This window comes from Calliopsis andreniformis, unplaced genomic scaffold (assembly GCF_051401765.1).
Source record: "Calliopsis andreniformis isolate RMS-2024a unplaced genomic scaffold, iyCalAndr_principal scaffold0022, whole genome shotgun sequence".
NCBI lineage: Eukaryota > Metazoa > Arthropoda > Insecta > Hymenoptera > Andrenidae > Calliopsis > Calliopsis andreniformis.
The window spans coordinates 12,181,780-12,203,206 of record NW_027480432.1 but is presented as its reverse complement, the minus strand read 5'-3'; the positions used below and the strand labels follow the sequence as shown (position 1 = coordinate 12,203,206).

General features: G+C 31.3%; 2 protein-coding genes across 3 annotated transcripts in view; one reads left to right on the top strand and one right to left on the bottom strand.

Annotated features, from left to right (window-relative positions):
* Window positions 1–1,796: 1,796 nt before the first annotated feature.
* On the bottom strand, window positions 1,797–5,198 carry LOC143187040 (uncharacterized). 2 transcript variants are annotated; one of them, XM_076390973.1, is made up of 6 exons: window positions 4,672–5,198; window positions 4,358–4,581; window positions 4,205–4,273; window positions 3,964–4,104; window positions 2,528–3,245; window positions 1,797–2,073 (listed from the first exon to the last, which is right to left on the bottom strand). In XM_076390973.1, exons 1-5 carry the CDS (start codon window positions 4,740–4,742, stop codon window positions 2,905–2,907), a joined length of 846 nt encoding a protein of 281 aa, XP_076247088.1. In that variant the 5' UTR covers window positions 4,743–5,198; the 3' UTR covers window positions 1,797–2,073; window positions 2,528–2,904. The 2 variants fall into 2 exon arrangements, with proteins under 2 accessions (XP_076247088.1, XP_076247089.1); XM_076390974.1 differs by lacking the exon at window positions 1,797–2,073 and adding an exon at window positions 2,174–2,318.
* A 2,029-nt stretch (window positions 5,199–7,227) lies between these two features.
* LOC143187119 (uncharacterized) overlaps window positions 7,228–21,427 on the top strand; it is a 64,807-nt gene continuing 50,607 nt past the window's right edge. Inside the window, exon 1 of the mRNA XM_076391115.1 lies at window positions 7,228–8,439. Within this exon, the coding sequence (XP_076247230.1) occupies window positions 7,228–8,439 (1,212 nt within the window). The remainder of the gene's footprint in view (window positions 8,440–21,427) is intronic.

Sequence of the window (21,427 nt, the reverse complement as noted above, 5' to 3'; positions counted from 1 at the left end):
AATTAACTCAACTGCTGGAGTAAGCTATGCATAGCAAAATAAACTTTTATAATCATGATAATAGTACTCAATAAAGTACATTAATAAATAAGAATGTAATAGAGCAGTCAATCAATCTGAAGCAAAACACATGACCTAAAAAATATAACAGAATTCAATTCTATAATATGAAGGAATTTAAACAAAATAAAAGTCAATTTGAATTATGAAATTTAAATTATGTGAATACTCAGGTGTCTTATACATAACTAAAAAAAGTTATCATTAAAATTGTTAGAGATAGAAAGAAATGTTATGTGACATACAATAATGTATGTTCTTATATTAATCTTTTTATACATCTCATTCATATTATGTTACTTGTGTAATATGTCATTCAATTATGTCTGATATTTATGACATGTAAAACAGTACTAAAGTACAAAAAGATACATTTGGAATTCAATTGAATTATGTCTACATGTCAAATCTAAAACATTAACCAACCTTACTATTTTTCATTCATTCAATTGATGTGTATTTCAAATACTTTGCAAGACATATGTTAAAACAAAAGCAATGAAAGCATATAGGCACTGCTTGAAAATAACTAATACCTAATCTTACAGAAAGAAAAAGCTAGAAGAAATTAATCCTGTAAACTACTTATACAGAGTGTGACAAGTATACATTTCAGTATTTTAAAGGGTGATAGGGCACCTTAACAGGATTACAAAATGCCTTATGACATAGTGCTCAATTTACCTTCATTTTGCATTAATAATGCTTTAAAGTTTACATGTCTACACAGTGAATTTTTAAAAGGAGAAGATTGTAATTTTGCAGCTACATGGAAGAGGAACAGCAAAAAAAAAAAGTCTTAATAAGGTTTGTTATATTTCTCGCAATTTAATTTTTATTTCAAAATAACCCAGTAATTCAGAAAGCAGTGACTACTTACAGTAAGAGTCCCATTGAAGGTCTTGTATTTATGAGGATCTTAACACTTGTTAAGGGCCTTTCGAAACAAATACAACCTTCTCAAGCAACCGAATATTCTAGGCCAATGAACTCTTCCAATATGTTTGTCTCAATAATTTACATGAACTATATTTTGTTTTAAATCATGGTAATAACTTTAAGGCATTATTACTGCAAAACAAAAGCAGATTGGGTACTATGCTATAAGACATTTTATGTTCTGATTGAAGTACCCTATCATACCTTAAAATATTAAAACATATACTTGTTACACTCTGTATATTTTAATGTAGCATACAATAAAACAAATTTTAAACATGTAACTAACAGGATTAAGCATTGATAGGGAACATTATTAACTATGCATGTTTAAAATTATAACTGTACTATACTACACAATATCATATTTTAGATTGCATAAAAATAGTTACATAAAATATACAAAGTTAATTTGATAAACTATAATATATTTCTCATAAAATATGTTATCTATCAACTTTAATTAGAATTAAAAAAAATCCGTTTTTTAAAATTAATCATATTAAGATACTTGTTTACTTAACCCTTTTGTAACCGAATGACTGTTTCCAACTATCTTTTATTACTCTTTTTTTTCGTTAAATAGGCTTTCAACGTAATTTTAAGATCGATAACAGAAAAAATTAAGTGGAACATACATGTCTCACTAATGACGAAAGGATTAAAATGCAATCACATGTAAGCTAAACTAGGTTACAAATTATACTTATTCTTTTAACCATACCTCCACAAATATAAACCATAGCCTGTTTTGGAGTTGATTCCGACTTACTGGATTCCATTCTAAATAAAATTACGAATGTTATTACAATATTTTCACTATATCGTCAAAGAAAATTTGTCCAATGCTTCACTGTAATAAACGCATCAAGTTTACGTCGTTTATTGTTCCTCCTGTTACAAAATAGTAAACATTTGTAGCGACAACTACGCCACCTAAGCGTGCCTTAGCGATCACTGTCCCTAGCTGCAGATGGCAGCTGTTTGACCCCGCGAAGGGGACAGGAAATTCAATCCATGTCGAGTCGAGACTTGTTTTTCGATCCAATCCAAGAATTCGAAGCAACGAGGTGGCTGCAAAAAATCAAGTAGCTCGAATTATTTTAAGTATCACAAAAGAATCAAATATCTCGAATTTACTGAGCCATACATTGATTGAGGAGAAATTGAAATTTTAAGCTACTCGACTGCATCGAACGTATAAGTATTGCATACTTTGAAAATTTTTATCCCAGTTTACCCATATTGAAGCAAGGGTATACCAAATAATAATTATTTTTATAGACAAAAGAATTTTTTAACACACATTTGCATTTGTGCTGCAAGTAGATAAAATAAATAAGATTATGTCAAAATTGCAGTAGTAGTAAAATGTATGTGCTATACAGTGCAATACTCAGAAACAATAACAGTGCAAATCATATAAACAATACATATATGTGTATAGTGAACACGCAACATTTGAGTAGACTGAGTAAATTAAATAAGAAAACAAAAAACAGAAGTACTATCATACTATCATACTAACCGACAATGCCTGAGTGGTAGGGCAGTGTAATAGCAAACTTCTTCACTTCGCCATTATATCTTTATCCACAGATACCTTGTTTTTGTCTTTATTTCATTACGAAATATATGCGGTACTGTGTTTCCAAAATCGTTATTTAACCCTTACGCTGCTTATTTCTATTTTCGAACGATCTTGAAGAGTGTTGTCTATTTTAGACGAAAAAAGGTGTTTAATTTTCAACTTTCTTTTACATTTCACATATTAGTATGTATATTGGTATACATGTCGTTATAAAAACGAGGACGTATTGACTAAAGTCGAAATTGACAACGAACGGGAATATAACGACGTTCGACTATAGTCGAATACGGTAGCGCAAGGGTTAAAACATCGTATCACTCTTTATCCATGAAACTTTTATTTTTCAGTTCTAACAATAATTTGTTGATTTTTACTTCTTTTCGTTGTACTTTACGCTTCCACAATTTTACCTCTGTTTTCAAAGACAATACTTGCTTTTTATAAGTTTCCTTCTCATTTGCAATCAAGAAACGAAACATTTCTGCTTGTGTTTCCATTTCCTTAGAATGGTTATCTTTCAAAGTGTCAATAAGTTTTTTTAGTGCCTTATTTTCTTCTTCTAGTTTTCTATATTCACTTGTAGAAGGCTTTAGAATATCTACAGCATTACGTTTTATGTCTAAATTTATTAATAGCTTCATTTCGATGTTTGTATCTGTTAACAAATATATATTAAAATTATTAAATATACGCTAATTAAATAAACATATTGCAAAACTTACAAAATATTGCAAAAATACATACAAATTATAATATTAATGTAAATAGAATATTTTCATTGGGTCAATTTTCCGAAGTTTTACATAATAACCGATCTGCGTGATTTTTAAATATGTACTAACGGCGATATTTTAAGCAACTTTTTCCTTTGTATCAAACCAGATTTATTTTAGTTTATGAGATATTAAGGAAAATATATTAGTGCAATACATCGCAGTTTAGCTATATGTACACATGCATTGTTTATGTTAACGGAGATGTCCAAAGTTACAGCGACTTTTGTTGATATATCGCAGATCGTTCTATTGCTTAATGCATTGTTAAAAAAGGTGATTGGAGTTAGTCTAGGCTACATTTTTTTAGCTAGAAGGGTTTTAACTAAACCCTAAAACTAAAATAGACCTGGTTTTAGTGCAAAGGAAAATGTTACTTAAAATATCACTGTTAGTAACATATTTAAAAATCATGCAGATCTATTATTGTGTAAAACTTTGGCAAGTTCGCCTTTCATTATTGTAAGTTATCAAAATTCTATACCAGTTGCTTATTATCTTTCAATTTTACATAAACAAATTTTAGTAAGAAAGAAGAGAAGAAAGAGAACAAGAAAGAGATTAAGACAATAAAATTTATAGACAAGTCAAAGAACTTACCTCTTACATCGTCTGGTTCCTCCTTTATAAAAATATTTGTAGGTGACTGTGAATCTGCAAATTGTGCTCCCATTGTTACTTTATCATATTTTACATCACCTGTTTCCTTATTTACAAACATATTCCTAGACGACTGTGAATCTGTAAGTTGTGCTTCCTTTGTTACTTTGTCAGATTTTAGATACATTAAGAGAACATAATATACATGTATTATAAAAATGATTGTAATTGAAATAATTGCCTTTTACAGAGGAAAGTTCATTACTCAGATCGCTGAATATTCCCTGCGAGGTTGAAGTATACAGATCCGCTAAAATCATATAATAAATACTTTTTAACACGTTTTACTTGCATATATAGAATAGATATCAATATAAATTAGTATTGCATTAACATTTATCTGTGACAGAATTTAGCTTCTGCGGTGTGTCCTTAGGTAAATTTTTTGAAGGTATTGTATCAGGTTTTAATTTATTCACTTTTACTCCTGGAGTGTTGTAAAAATCGGTACATTTAAAATGCTTTCCACAAATTCTACTCGACGTAGTGGGTGTCCAGTCTTTTCTATTTACTGCAGCAATCCATGCTGACAATAGCTTTGGTTCATTTAACGGAAATCTAGAAATTATCCAATATAAGAGGGTAGACTTTAAATACAATTTAATATAAAACATGTTTCATACAATTTCAAAATAATATAATACCCACTGGAAGAAGCTAATTCTGGAATTTTTATTTTTAACGTTTTTACACTGAACAATTGCACATTTCGTCGGCATTATTACACAAACATTTCTCGTTATACACGTACGTCAATATAACCTCATTGTTTCTGGCGGTTTCAGTATTTTTTTTTTTTCTTAAATAAATACATCATTATTAAATTAATATTTCGTGTTTCATTCATATACCCTCATGCTTTGAAATAAACTGAAAAAGTACTTTTCATTGTATGTAACTTTAAAAAAATTGCACTGAAAAATACTGAATTCCTACAAATTAATTATCACCTGAGCCACTAACTTTGTACGAAATTACCGACTCGAGGGATTAAAGGAAATTTAAGGACTTCATCTGCAAAACATTTATTCCTAAAAAATTATTAAAACCTCCTACTGAACTTTTCTTATTGTTAGATTATGAATTTCATTCTTCTTCAGAAGTGTTTGTTGATAAGTTTTAGAGAATACAAGGAAACTTTTCCACCTATTGCTACTTTACATCATTTTTTACAGTAGAAACCTTTTAAATACAATTTCCAATATATACGTTTTCATATATTTGGTCAGGTAGATTCTTAGAAAAAATTATTGGGTACTTTTTATGAAAGACCTTTTGAGATTACGAATAGAAAATTTACGGGACATTACGTGACTTCTTCTATGTGTATGTATATATGTAACATGTATACATTTCAACTTGTTTGATTGGACAAGGTTGTATACTACCTTATCAACAGTTTGTTTAAAGTAGTTCATGTAGAATGTTTGTATTATACCATAATATGATAATAAGATAAATTGTACAGTTATTCTCTATTTAGACTTAATTTTGTACTTATATATCGTTTACTTGCTTATACTGAAGTATGAACATTATTTTAAATAGACGAGTATAAAAAAAAATGTTGAAATATTTATATTTTCATTATTTAAAATAGGTATGTAATTTTGAACGAATTTTAAAATAAAAAATATCAACTTTCTAATAATATATAGTATTACCATTTTTATTAAAATTGTTTTAACTTGTATAAGAAATACTAAAGATCAATATTGCTTACACTTTTATTGATACTTTGGTGAATGTGTAAAATTAGTTTACTATAATATAGTATTTAGCGAAGCTGGATTATGTAATTCGATGTAGATTTATACGTATAGATTATGAGATTTAAGATAAATGTAGTAGTGTTATTATCCGATAAGTGAAGATTCGTAAAGCGGTATTTGTTTATACAAAATTTATTAAAATCATATTTTTCCTTAAGTAGACACAATGGATTTGTTAATTTTTTGTATTATTACATTGTAACAAGACATAACAAAGTATGGCACGTAATAATAATACCAAACCAAATTAAAAATTCAAAATTTCCATAAAATATTTCATTACTTAAACATTCAGTTTCGTAGTTGCACGTCATATTACAAGTACTTATGAAATATTTCGTTCGCAGTCCATCGTTGCAAAAAGTGATAATTCTGACAGATTTCTTTGTAAAGGCTAGCCAAGCTTTTCATGCATTAAGTGGAAAAACCGTAAACTACATATTGTACTCTTTTATATCAAACGATATCAATGATATCGTAAGCACTGCAAATTTTCCATGCTTCTAGAAAGAAAACCAAGAATAATACACAAACATACATATTTTTGTTTAAATAAAGCGGTTATAAAAACTAAAGGTCTTCGAGAGAAGTTGCGAATTTCAATGCGCTCTCGTGACACAGGTAGCAGAAAAGAAAGGAGAAATCAGGAACCAAAGCCAACTAAAAGGTTTCCCCAGCAACAGAATTGAATAAGCCGAAAAACGGCCAGTAGAGGCGTCATTGTCGGCAACGCGGTCGAGAGATCTGAACCAATGGCAGCGGTTGGCAACGAACGGCGGGATGAGAGGCATCATCCCATTGGTCGAGCAATCGTGAAGGGAGCAGCGGTGGGACAACGGATAAACAGATTTCAAAGTTTCGAAGTTTGCTCGCAACGCAGGAGCACGCAGATTCGACGCAGGAGCAGATGTCGCGTGCGCATGTTTTCTGCATTCGCTATACAAAACATACCGCCGAATTCCTACGTACATCGCGGGTACCGATAACATTTTAAACTGTACTATTCGGTTCTCGAACCTAGTGTATCTTGTGATTCGTAGGAAAGAAAAACGGCTTGTGCTTGCGAAGAGGGTAGGGGTGACTTTTACCATTGAGGATATTCGAGCGAAACGCTGCCTACGAGGAGGCAGTTTCCCGCGCGACGCACGTGAGTGTAGTGAGTGGGGCGATGAGAGAGTGCGGAGAGATACGGAGAAAACTCGTGACCGAAACTTCAAAGAGACAGATGTAACGCGTAGTAAGTGGCGAAGACGCGAAGAAGGAAAAACATCTACGAGCTGTCACGACACAGTTTGTTCCTGTTCCTCGTGGAAACTCGAAGGAAAAGACATTAATATGCTCTTTACCCGGGAGCGTTTCATCATAATCGAGTGCAAGAAGAGGTAGTTGGCTCGGCACGCCTCAGTGGATTTCCCTCCAAAAAATGACGGAGATGGATGAGATAGAAAACATAAACATCGGCGAGACCCCTCACAGTACAATAAATTTGAGTAATCGTAGCTCTCATCTGAGTATCGACAGCGGTTATTTAACTCTTACTCCTCATTCTGGTGTGTATACTCCAGTAGTTTCGGGATGCAAATCCAGATTGTCTATTTCGTCTAAGAAGCATCATAGAGTCAGATTGGATCCTCTGTTGTCAGAACGAACTCAGAGGCATCGTTCGAAATTGAATCATCTTTTGCACGGGTCCGAATCTAGTTATCTCGTGCCTGAGAGCTCAGGAAAGGAAAGTTTACTTAACAATCCGTCAATAAATTTGAGCGATGACAGTCTTCGGAATTCGAGCATCGAACCACCTAGCAGCATTGAATTTGCAAGTCGAGAATTTGATGGGAATTTTCGGAGTAGGTCGCGTCGTAATTGGAGGGCGACAGTTCCTACAACGCCGGCTTCAACAAGATTGCAACTTCTTTCGCCGCCGCCGTCGCCGGCAGTGCCTTCTTCGTCGTTCATAGCATCTGAGCCAATCGAGGAAGATGTGGAAATGAAACTAGTCATCGTGCCCCAGAGCACACCCCAGATAATCACGTCGCCTAGACATAAAACACCTCCACCGCCCTCGCGTGTTGTTATCTCACCAACCTGTAGAGGTGTCAGTCCTATAATTAGTTCAGCGGACAACAAAAAGCTGAGCGAGCTCTCTATTACAGATCTTAGTGCCATTGTTGAAATCAAGCCCAAAAGATTAAATTTCAGTCATCCTGCTCTCTCTGTGGCGGCACATCGGACTAGAGCCACTCTAGATTATACGGGTAAAGAGACAGTGGACATATTGTCGCTTCTTGGCGACAAAAGTAATCACTGGAGGATAGTCTCCAAGATATTGTCTTATCTTGGGTCGCAGGATCTGTGTTCAGTTAGCATGGTATCCAAAACATGGAGAAGAATTTGTATAAATGATTCTAGAGCTAATATGAGAAGACTGACACATGTAATACTCAGGCAGAATGTTAAGGAAAATTTGAAATTAATCAAGAAATCAAAAATGGAAGGGGATATTCAAAGCAGTCCAAAAAGTAGGTACGCTAGAAAAGGCTATCTGTTGGAAGTACAGAATCTCCTTCAAGTACAGACGCATCAACGGCCACCCAGCAGTCCACCTGTTTCTCCCAGCAAAGTGAAATTTCACTCTTTTGTCAAGGTAAGTCAAACACAATAAGTTTATGGTAGCTTAAAATTCATGAAGTAGAACTAGTAATTGATTTTGAATTAATTGTCAAGTACATAATACGTAAAGATGATTAAAAAGATAAAAGAAATAGAAAATTAATTCAATCAATTTTATTAATAAATAACTTTTTTTGTTAATAAATAACTTAATCAATTTCTCAACAATAACATATAAAACTACGAAATTTAATTCATCAATAAATGTGTACTTTAACATTATACCTATAATTTATCAGTAAATTTGCACGAGCGTGAAAAAAGGCATAATAAATTAATTTTGGCACTAAAAAAGTAACGTATGTTAATAGCTATTAAAGATATTACGGAGAATTGCGTTCTACGCTCTTATCGTAAATTGCACTGTTAGGCATTCAAGTGTCAGTACCGCCAAACACTACGTGCCTTTACAATACTTTTACTATTAAAAACATTTTCTTTAGTGTATTTTATAGTAACATCGTTTCTGCGAAAATTTACATATATTTAAAAAATATTTTTTGCGTGATTATTCGTAATGTTTAAAACGGTAACGTTAAATACATTACTTAAAATTTAACTTAAAAATAATTAGGTATATAAGAATTATTATTATTAAGGACAAAACAGTTATTTTTATTATCTTACTGATATGAAATTGAATTGAACCATAAAATAGATTGAAATTTTTATTGCAATCTCAATACCCTGCAGATAGTTTTTAGAAAAATACTGACAAAATTATATGTATTTAATTATTTAATGACTTTTGTAACAGTACTACATCTTCTACCATGGTTTAAACCTCTCAAAATACATCTTTAATATTATAACATAATATTATAACATAATATAACATAATATTATAACATAATATTATAACATAATATAACATAATATTATAACATAATATTACATAATATTATAACATAATATAACATAATATTATAACATAATATAACATAATATTTAATAACATAATACAGTCTACTTAAATATTTTATTGATGATTATGTTAACAGTAATTACTCCCAAATTTCTTTTGAACATATTCAAATACCTAAATAAACTTGAGCTTTATATTTTATATTTGAATAATTTCAATATACAATAGACAAACAAAAATTATCCAATACCTTTTAATTATTAAAAATCTAGAAACTGTTTATTCATCATATACGTATGTGTTTGTACAAATAATAAGGGAGGAAAAGGAATAATTTTCTTTTTTGTACAACATATCTTAACTTGTTTTTACATAATGTGCATCAGGCGTCTATTTGTGAGATATTTTTTAAACATTTATTCTAAACATATAGCTGTATTAAAGTTATTTAAGAGTAAAAAATAAACTCAGTTCTTCATTTCTCAACTGCTCTTTAAAATGTCTAAATATGAGTGATTCTACAGAGATGGATATTATTTGGCATTGATTTTGTCCATAAATTTTTTAATTTAATTTATGTATTTTGAGAGGTTTAAACCATGGTAGAAGATGTAGTACTGTTACAAAAGTCATTAAATAATTAAATACATATAATTTTGTCAGTATTTTTCTAAAAACTATCTGCAGAGTATTGAGATTGCAATAAAAATTTTATGTCTGCAACTATACTTAAAAATTTTCATTTGAAAAACCAAATGCTATGTCATTAACCATCAGTTTTAAACTAAGTTTTAAATATCTTCAACACTTAATAATGATAAACGAATTGAAAGTTAGAAAGAAAAATAAAAATAATTGCATTCCTTTTCCAAATAATAAATATTTCTTCATATTTCTTCATAGTTCTTCATTATAAATGAACTAGTGATCAGTCTTGACAAATGCCAGTTAAACATAAAAGTGAAAGTAATTGTACATCTTTTCAAAATAACAGCTGTAACAGAAGATACACATTAAAAATCTACAATCATCTAACTTTCTATATCTGAATCGTTTACCCTTTGTTTATTAATTAATGGATACATTCTCTCTTATAGTTATAATTTGAAGTGGTTGCACCTACCCATTTGATAGAAGCAGCTGAAGGTACTATTAAATGAAACAAAATTCAATTGATTACTGAAAATTAAGTTGTTCATTTCTAACATATCCAGCTTTAGATATATCCACACGTATCACTGTATGTACACACTGTTACAACAGGACTTTTTTTTCTCGTGAAGTTCTTGATATATTAGTTCCTCACTGATTTTGATGATTTTCAAATATGTCATAAAGGAGGCGATATTTAACAACTTTTTTCTTTGCACATAATACACAATTAAATTATACCTTATGTGTATACCTTATCGACAGCGTATGCGCGAGCCCGATGCAGTCGTTTATCTATTGTTTCTATAAAAACACCGTGGTTAGTCGGCAGGCAACTCCTTTGCCGATTGACATATTGTACCAAACAGTGGCAAACACATTGCCTTCGGGGAAATTTAACATTTTAGAAATGCAGCCAGGGGAAGGGGAGAAGCAGTGCAGCTCTGCCATTCTTACAAAGCCCACCTCGTAGGAGGACCTAAGTCAGACCAACTCTGATTCGTCTTTTTTTTTTTTGGGTTAGGAAGATATTGACATATATGTAAATATTATAGGAAATATCGAATGAACATTTTGTTGAAACTCAACATTGAAATTAGCCAAGTTTAGTGTTTTAGTTTACTCGTTATATGAGCTGCTTGCCGACTGCCGCGACGTGTTCATAGAAACAATCGGTAAATGAAGGTATAGGAATCACGCATACACCGTCAATAACGTGTACATATAGGGTACAATTCGACTGCGTAGTGTTTATATATAAAGTTTCTTGAAAATATCTCGGAAAGTAATGTGCAAAGGAGAAAGTTGTTCAAAATCACCTCCTTTATAATAGATTTGAAAATCATTAAAATCGGCGAGGAACTAGTACATTCAGAATTTGACTTTTTTCCCTCAATTAAATCACCAAATTCTTGAAAATTCGTTGACTACTGATGAGTATCAGTAGTAAATAATAACAGTTCTTTTATAGACTGCCTTTATCTCGTTAGGAACTCCCTTGCACTGTTCAGTTTCGTGATAGTTCCAGTAAAAATTGATTGTTTTTATTACAAAGAACATCATTTTATTCCAATTCAATTCAATGGTCCATCGCTTGAAACTTAAGGATTGGGTATTTTCAACAGTAGATGGTAGCTCGGCTAGGAGTTTCAAGTGAACTCGCATTGCAGGTACATTATGTTTGGTGATATAATGCATTAATGATATAATGCAATCTTGACAGAGTTTTTAACATTGACAACCATAATACAAAGAGTTTTTTGCGTTCGTGATTGTCCAAACTAGAAACTTATACTATACATATTTACTGTCCTTACGAATAGAATTGCACACGATGTTGGATTAAGGTAAAACGTACAACAGACTAAAAGATAACTTGGCATATTAAGTTATAATGCTACAAGCTCAGATTAGCTGAATTGAATATGATGTTTAAATTTTAAATACTTATTTCTTTATAAAGTAATGTCAAAGAATTGCTTTTAGAAATAAAAAGTATAAAACTTGTAGAAATTATTTTACAAAAATTGTAATTTAAATTGTTCTAAATCATGGTAGTTCGAGTAATCGAGGTCCCTTATTAAATATGAAATTTTACTATAAATATCGTAAATTAAGTAATTGTTTTTTTACGTACTTTTAGCTCTAGCTAATTAAATTTATATCGAAAATTTTTAAATAATATACATAATTAGAAGAGATTGAAGTAGCGATTAAGGGTCTACAGCTGCTTTGTAATTTTGACTACATTTGTAAAATGGTTTCCTGTTACTAAACGTTAATTAAGTTGCGGTTTGCAGTTTGTGGTTCCCAGCGTATTCATTTGCGAGTTGAAAATATTGCGGTTAATGTTTCGCTGTGTGTAATACTGAGACAACGCGAGACCAAATATTTACTTTCTCAACGTACTTATTACGATTAGAGACTTTGAAAGGCGAATTCTGCAAGACATCTTTTCAAAATTTACGATAAAATTCTCGTTGCTCGTATCCACCAATTAGATACATTTTTCAATTTGTCAATATATTTAATACTAGTCAGAGGGATCTTGGCGGTTATACAAGAACTGAATCGTGTTTTTGGAGATTTCTGACTATCTAAATTCTAAATACATGTCGGTTGCGAATATCCGAAGTGCAAACATTGTATTATTGTATATTTATATAAGTACATATTTCGGTTACACATATTTGAATTTTGATGGTTAACTTGGCTGCAAGTCAGGCAATATGTATTACGTTTAAATATAAACGTAAAATCTTAGAATATGATGAAACTTGTAAAAGTTTCTTTTCTAGTGAAAATGTATTCTACGGAGATGATGTCAGCTTTTTATATTAAATTTTGATTAAATATTAATTAAAGGGTTAAACCACGATTTGCAAATAAAACAATGATAGCGTCGTTCTATCAAATATAAGATTAAGTTTATTATATTTACACATTCAAGTGTATAAAAATCAAGGTATGGCGTGGTACATTTTTTTACATTTATATTACAGAGATACAGAATATTAAGTATTCTAGTATGCTTTGGTGTAAGTATTTTAGGTATTACCTAGATATCATTTATCCGTGCTGTGCATCAAAAGGGTGTGTTTTTGGTATAGTTGTCGATAAGGTACCTATTCGTTAATTTCGATGATCTTTAAGTATATTATAAGGAACAATATTTTGAAAAACTTTTTCCTATGTATATAACAAGCAGTTGGTCCTAGTTTTCGAGATATTTGCAAAAATCTGTTGCCATTATTACATTAAATTTTGCTTAAATATAATCTATTCTATATTCTGCATATAAAATGCGAAAAATTTGTGCCTAATTTGAAATATACTAGGCTTGGGCATTCCGCGAATCCACGAAATGCGAAATTAAAATATAAATCATCCCCTGAGTAACCGAAACTATGATCGAAGTTACAATGGTATCAGTATCAGCCTCACATTACACATCTATTATATGTTAATGAATTATCTTAAAAAATTTTCTTCGCGGAACTTGAAATCATAGTTTATAAAAATGCATCAATTTTCTTTGAACTTTAAGTAAGGTAGCAATGCTCAAAGCTATTATTTTTAAAAATGACTAGAGAGAAAAGTCTTGCTATTTTACATTTGTTTGCTATCCATCACCATTCACAATTTGATCCTTGCTATAACCAAAATACGTCACTTTGAATCGCAATTTTCCCTTATCAGAATCACCTGACAAGCTTATTAGAAGGGCTACAGTTGATAATCTCTGCTCTGGTCGCGTGGGACGAGATATCTTGCGGAACTAATATACATATGTATGTAAATTCGAGAAGATTTAGCAGAGTTGAGGATCCAATCACGAGCAGATTCGCATATCCTCGATCGTGGTAATAGATACAGATTTGTTTATGGATGCTGCGAAGTGATCTCGTAACAGCCAACCTGTTAATCATTCCAATTCTATCATCGATTAAGTTACTTTTTCAGTAAGGTAACCCTATTACTATTATAAGAAAATAGTAATATTTTTAAACGAAACCTTAAAATAAGGATAATGGTTTAGATTAATTAGATCAAAAGTATTAACAAATATGTGTTTTCTGTTTTTGAAATTTCGGAAAATTAATACACAATTTTGAAAATTTTAATGCAGTACCATTACAATGTATAACTGAAACTGTTTTTATGAGAAGGTGTTAATTAAAAATCGTCAGGTGTCTCTACTCAATCCTGTACAGGATAGAAAAAAAAGTCATGGACTTCCGGACAGGGGTGAAACTATAGATGAGAGTAGATGAAGATTTGTGAGAAAACCTTGCTGTGAGAGTGCTTATAATATGAAAGATTAATGTTAATTTTTTTTTTTAGCATGAATGTATTCTATTCAATGAAGAGAAAAATAGATAAATTAAGAAAAAGATAATTAAAGTTTCCACTAACATGAGAACTAACACGTAGTGTCATATTCACTCTCTTTATGGAGTCGCTCGCCACTTCTTAAGGCTGGTTTAGGCACATTTAATAACTTATACAAGTGGCGAGTAATTTAGTAACTGACTGTGTATGAACATTAAAATTTAGTCAAGTCGACGCTAATTTTTAGTGTTCATACACATTAAGTTACTAAATTATTCGCCACTCGTCTAAATTACTGAACGTGTTTGTTTCAGTCTTTATTATTAGTGCATACATAAATATCCGAGCACGAGCAGTATTGATGCTGCCTAATAGCATGCATCTTTTGTTTTTCACGCACTGCAGCAAGCTTGTAGAATGGCGTGCGGGTAGAATTCACGCACACCATTTGGCGTCAGCCTCAGTGCCGGCCAAATTCTTACTGACAAAAGAGGTCGGGAGCGATCGAGGAAAGGGTGCACGTTGCTCGTGCAAGCGGTAGCTCTACACGCTCTTATTTTAGTCTAAACCTGAACTACTTTTTGCACTAAAACAGGACGTTTTCGACACAGTGTAACAACTACAACTTTGCATTGAATAGAACACTGTAAACAAAATTGAATATTAGATGCTGTACCGAATTTTGCAGGAAATTTTTAAACTAATCTTGCACATATAGCTTAAGAGAGTATTTCCACTTGGAGGCTTCAACTTTAGGCGCTAATTAAAATAAAGAATTATATAATTACGGACAAAGAATTTTAAAATATTTCTTACTCATTTAATAATTTTTCAAGATAACACAAAAGAAAGAAATAATTCCATGACAAATAGAAAATTTTGACTTTATATGACCGTCATTTTGTCAAAATACATTTTCTTTATTTGAGGTCAAACGAAAACTACATTCACATTGTTTAAAAGTACCTTTGATTTGTCTACTTCAGATGAATGTAATGATATGAACCGTGACAACCATTCAAAACGACCATTACGGGAAACATGCAATAACTTCAGTAATAATAAAGATAATTGTACGAATTATACACTGCATTATCTTAAAAAATGATTAAACATGTAAAAATATTGTAAAGCTCTTGGTCTCTAATTGTACAATAACTCTTTATGTTTGAAATTGCCCAAAATCAACGCCTCCAAATGGGAATACCCTCTTAATGTTCCTCGATAGAAGTGAGTCGGGCAGACGAATACGTGGCCAAGGGAAGAGAGTCGTGGAGCTTCCCTCTTTCCTTCTGCATCAACGACGCAAGGGATCTTCGCTTTTGGAGGGCATGCCGCCGCCGCGCCGAGCCCTCCGGCAAAAACCGGCCACAGAGAACAATGCGAATATATTACAGTATTCGATGCAGAAACAAAGAGCCGTATGCCTTAGCTCTCTTTCCTTTGGCTTTTACGAGGGTGACATAATAAAACATTAAATTAAACAAACCGCTCGTGGTCAACTATCGTTCCACGAATAACCAATACGTACGTGTGTAAATATTTTTTTGATACATATTTGAAATGTAAAATATCTCTTCTGTGTCTATTGTTAGACAGCTGGAAATAATTTGGTAAAATTTGCCGTAAAATAATTAAAATAAATAATTGAGTAACATTTTTATAGGAGTGCGTGTGTAGGTAAAAAAATATTTTAAAAGTGATTAAAACACGTAGCACCTGTTTTTAGTAGTCGGACGCATGAAGTTATAACAATTTTTTAAATAATCAGCTTTATTCTGTAATCTGTGTTTTAAATTTTTGCTTTTTCCTGAATGCTTATTGATATTTTACAGTGATTATTTTTTGAGAACAGAAGGACATTTTATGAATCTTTAAGTCAATAAAACGAACCATTGAAGTTACTTGAAATATTAATATAGTAACCTTTTTATACATTTTGAATTTCTTAACCCTTTTTTGACTTTAGCCAGCTTCATTGTAAGATACCATACAAATTCCGTTTATAGCATGAAAGACCAAACTCGCCACTCAAGAAAGGGGTCATATATTATTTCAGCACTTTTTTTTTATATTATACATATACATTATACATGTACTTATCTACTTATGTACATAGGTACAATAATTCGTTACCTTGTAACTGGAGCGGCGTGAGACCACTTTTACACGATACAAACTTATGTTGTAGAAAATTTATTGCAACTCGTTTGCCGAAATTTCTCCGTAATTTTGCTATTTCATACAAAGTTAAATTGTTGTAAATAAAAATGTTAAGATATCAAGAATATATGGAAACAAACTAGTATAAAAATTTCAAAACAAATTTTACACTGTTATTTTTTATAGTAAAATTGTATATTGTTTCAATATATACAGGCATGTATGTGTAATTTACTGTCAATAATCACTTTTTTTAATAACCATAATTATTCGAAAATTCTTTGAAAGGGGTGTTACCAGTTAGAAAACAAACAGTACTCATGTTATAAAAATGGATGATATTACCTTCAGTAATTATTTAACTATTGACGTTTTTACTAGAAAACAGATAGACCTATAGACTATAAAATGTACAATTGATTTAATTTGCAAAATTGTTCGTGCTTTTGAAATTTCCTTGTTACCCTCACGTATAAATTACAAAAGTAAACAAAATATGACTTCTTAAAATAATTCAGTTGTATTCATAATAACTTTTTACATCAGCAACACTTTTCAAGATACTCGATTATTGTAGTTTGTGTCACACTTTATCCATGTATAAGTGATACATATACAATGTATTTGTTACTGTCTATTAAAAGCACATTACTGCCGTGACAAATTATAATCTAATCAAATTGGGATCATTGGCCCTTTATAATTTATACGAAATATCTGTGACAACTTGTTATCGATTGAAATTGTATAATGTAACTACTGTTTATAGTACTTATAAACTGTGTAAAAAGATTCCAAGCAAATGTGAAATATAGTCTGAAATACAGGATATTTCTTACATAAAAAATTTTTAATCAGTTCTTTTTACACTTTTACATAAAAAATTATTAATCAACTCTTTTTACATATCGTTTATTCAATTAACGATTCTTTGTTTCCAAACTGTTTATTTCTACGTACAATCTTTTGGCAAGGCGTTTTCTAGACGCTTCGACAGTCTATGCATTTTGTGAAGAGGTAGTGCATAGCGAATTGACTAAATGCGTCGAAGGCACGTCCACTTGGAAGTGCAACTCTCCCCTTTTCCGGAGACACTTTTTTCGCTTGAAGAGCTACGAAGGGGCCTTGAGGAAGCATAGAGTCTGTATTAGTTTTTTGAAGGAAACAGTTCGAAATCATTTCTCCATTGTATAATCAAATGCATTCATTTATCATTAAATTCTACCCGTTTCGAACACAACATATCCTATTCCATTATGGAATTCGATATCAGCCAAATAACCGCCTCTGGCCGCCAAGCAAGTATGGCTTCTTTTCGCCACATCTTTCACTACATTTCAGCACAATTGAGAAGTGATTTGTTTAATTTCGTAGCCAATATTTTGCTTAAAAGCCCTTGAATTCTTGTTGACTTGCTAGCGTAAATTGTTTTCATTAAATAACTGCAAAGCAAAAAATCTGGCGAACGAAGTGGCTAATCAACATCGTCAAATTTTGATATTTGACCTGGAAATATCAAACGTCCGTTAGAATTCGTATGGTCACATGAACTGTATTACACGTTGCATGGTCCTGTTTGAAATCATATCTACTGGTAATTATAAAAGTAGTCTAAGTTAAAAATCTAAAAAAAAACTGAAATTTTCTCTCTTTTAGTATTGTATAGAGTTACGTTACAAAATAAGTTATAAACTGAATATTTTTAATGTTTTGACTTAGACCACTTTCGTAATTACCAATACATATGTGCTATAGACCTGATCAACCAATTTCAGACAAAAAGAAAGAATTGCGTAATTTGTTTTAAGTATTAACTATTGACGATCTGTTTTCATCAAATGTTTTAATCACTGAACCACGTTGTTTAAGCGTCAGACTTTTTATAATGAAATATCTGTCGAAATAACACGACAGTCGAATCACAACTAAAAACAAACGCTATAAAAAATATCGTGCTCTTATATAAAAAAACACCTTGTACATGGGTACACTGAGCCCCGAATGACATAACTCACAGGTTTCGCTGAGTGTCCTGTAGCCAACAGAGTAGTCGAATTTTATAGTTACTTTACTTCTACAAAGAGGTTGAGAATAATAGAGTTGTAACAAAGAAGTTTGGGAGTAAATAAAATACCAAATTCTTCATTGGAAATTATTACACGATACACCATGAATATATTACCAGATGGATCCCTTAATGTTTCTTCGTGATAATGAGACTAACCCTGAAATAATTTAGATTATTCTGTGTACGATAGACAGGCTAAAATTTGTGTGAGAATTAAGTTTTTCATATAATACTTCATTTTTCTTTGTTCTGTCACACAATCAAATATTATAAACAGGATGCAGAATAGTTATAGAAACCTTATTACAAACGTAATATTTCTAGCTTTGTACTTTTATCCTCTGAATTTCTATTCATTTGAATAAATCTTTAATGTTTGGTTTACGTTGTATGATGAAAAATTCGTTAATATCTTCAAGTTGCATGTAGTCTTTGCTCCTAATTTCCTAACAATCTATTCATTTGAATAAATCTTTAATGTTTGGTTTACGTTGTATGATGAAAAATTCGTTAATATCTTCAAGTTGCATGCAGTCTTTGCTCCTAATTTCCTAACAAAACGTTTGTGGGTAAATTTTGTGTAACAAGTTTAATCATAAAAAACAATTTTAATTCATGGATTATATTTTCATAATCTGGAGGAACTGTGTACGTTGAGTTACTTACCAAAGACATGTGTTACAACAAACTAATACTTTATTTATAAACATTATTATAAACATTTATAAACATTATTTATAAAGATTTACATATTTCTTTATGTAGCTGTAAATGTGTCAACTTGCATTTCTTAAATTTGTACATTAGATATTTTGCACATTCGTATATGTTACGAAATATATAAAATGGTTAATTTCCATTTAAAAAAATATCAAATAAAGGATTGAGGGTAACGTACAATTTAATAAGAAGGCAAGTAAGTAGAAGTGGAAGGAAGAAACAGCTGAAAGGAAGGAATGAAGGAACTGTTCCATAACGAACAACGGGGGTAATTTGCTGAGTAGCTATATCAGGCAATAGTGCGATTAATTTTCTGCTACATGGAACTTCCTTTTCCCAAGTTCTGTTTCTGGAATGTTTTGTAGTTCCTGTCGATGATATAGTCACATTCCTTTCCGTCGGATTCTACATTTTTCTTCATAATGCAAACAAACAAACCACACGAAGTGGAAAAATTCAATATTGTTATTATTACCATTGGTCAGAGATACGTGAGAGAAGAAATCGTAATATAATTTATAGTATCAGCTTGGGACAATTGTTCGTGAATTATCATTGAGTTCAATGCACAATTCATTTTATTCTGCTTGATTTGACGCTTGATAATTGTCCTCGTTTTTATCTATATAGTTCTAAAAACGAAAAATTCATTACAGACTAGTCGCTAATCAGCCAGATATAGATAACAGGTTAATCTTTACTTTGTTTTCCACTGTTTATCTTTCATCAAGTTCAAAGCAAACAATAATATCTAAACCAAGGCGGATTTCTAATATACATGTATATGTAGGTACTTATTGCACGTTATTGAATATGAAGTGTCAGAAATATACATACATATAATACTACCACTACCACATTTCATTTTTGCTGCTACGAAAGGGCGTTCTTTTACTTCTAGGCAAAAGTTTCTCAAAAAGTTGCTTTCGTTCATATTGCAATAAGCAATTAAATGTATTACGTTAAATATATATATAAATTCTATGTATAATCGATAGTGTAATATCATGAAACAGTTGACCGTTTTCCTCAATTTTGATTTCCTTTCGCTGTGCAAGGGTGCTGTTGCAGTAGTATCACGTGCACATATTGACCCAGTAGTACGGAGCACCTGGCCAGGTGTACGCCTCCTTCCTTTCCTTGGCATTTCATGAAGCGTGAAGTGGTCTGGTAACGGTCGAGCATTCAAAGAGCAGAAGGAAGGAAAGAGAGAAAGAAGGAGGGGAACAGTTCGTACATAGTACATTGGCACTAAAATAGAAGCTATGAATGAACTTGGCACATATACAGGATTTGTGTAACACAGTTGCTTCGATAAATAGATGCTTACACTTTTCATTTATTTATTTGACGTGTTCATTTTCATGTGATCGGAATATATGGATCTTTTCAATTAATTAAATATAGTTATCGCACTAATTCATTGAAAATTCATTAAAATGTATGTTATATGCATGATTAGCATGATCATGTACAAATCAATTCGATTATTGCTTAAGCTGCAACGTTACAATATTCTTTTCCACAGTTTTGCATCAATTATTGCAGTAGAGATCGACAAAGTCAATAAACATACAAAATAATTAGCATCTCGAATCACTGATTTGCTAATTGATGTTTTATTATGTCTTATATCAAATGTGTGCCTTTCCTGAATTTATGATTAGTTCCTCAGTTCATAGTTGTAGCTTCACAATATAACTATAAATATAATAACCAATTTAAAACGTTATTGTGATTGTATATTTGATTTTATTGTGATGTAGTATTTTTGGGAATCTATATTTTTCTCTGCATCAAGTTATTTACAATACCTTTATATATATCTTTATTTAGTAGTAATTAAATTTGTTTAATCTATCATACCATGTTAATGATTGATTCTAATGCAAATTACTTGATATTTTCTAAAGACTGATAACTTTTATCTTGTACCTATAATGCAAAAGAAATTCGCATATTTCCTTGGTAGAAACAGCGAAGCTACAGACAGAAATATTTATGCATTCATGAAATTCAAGATGGATGCACATTTGTAAGCAAGACGTAAGCATCATTCGACGTGTGGCGCCTTTCCTGCAATTCAATGACTGCTCTATCCTTTGCAGAAAGGATAAGTAGGTAACGCTAAATGGTTAAAATGAATTTCGTGGAATTCAAGAG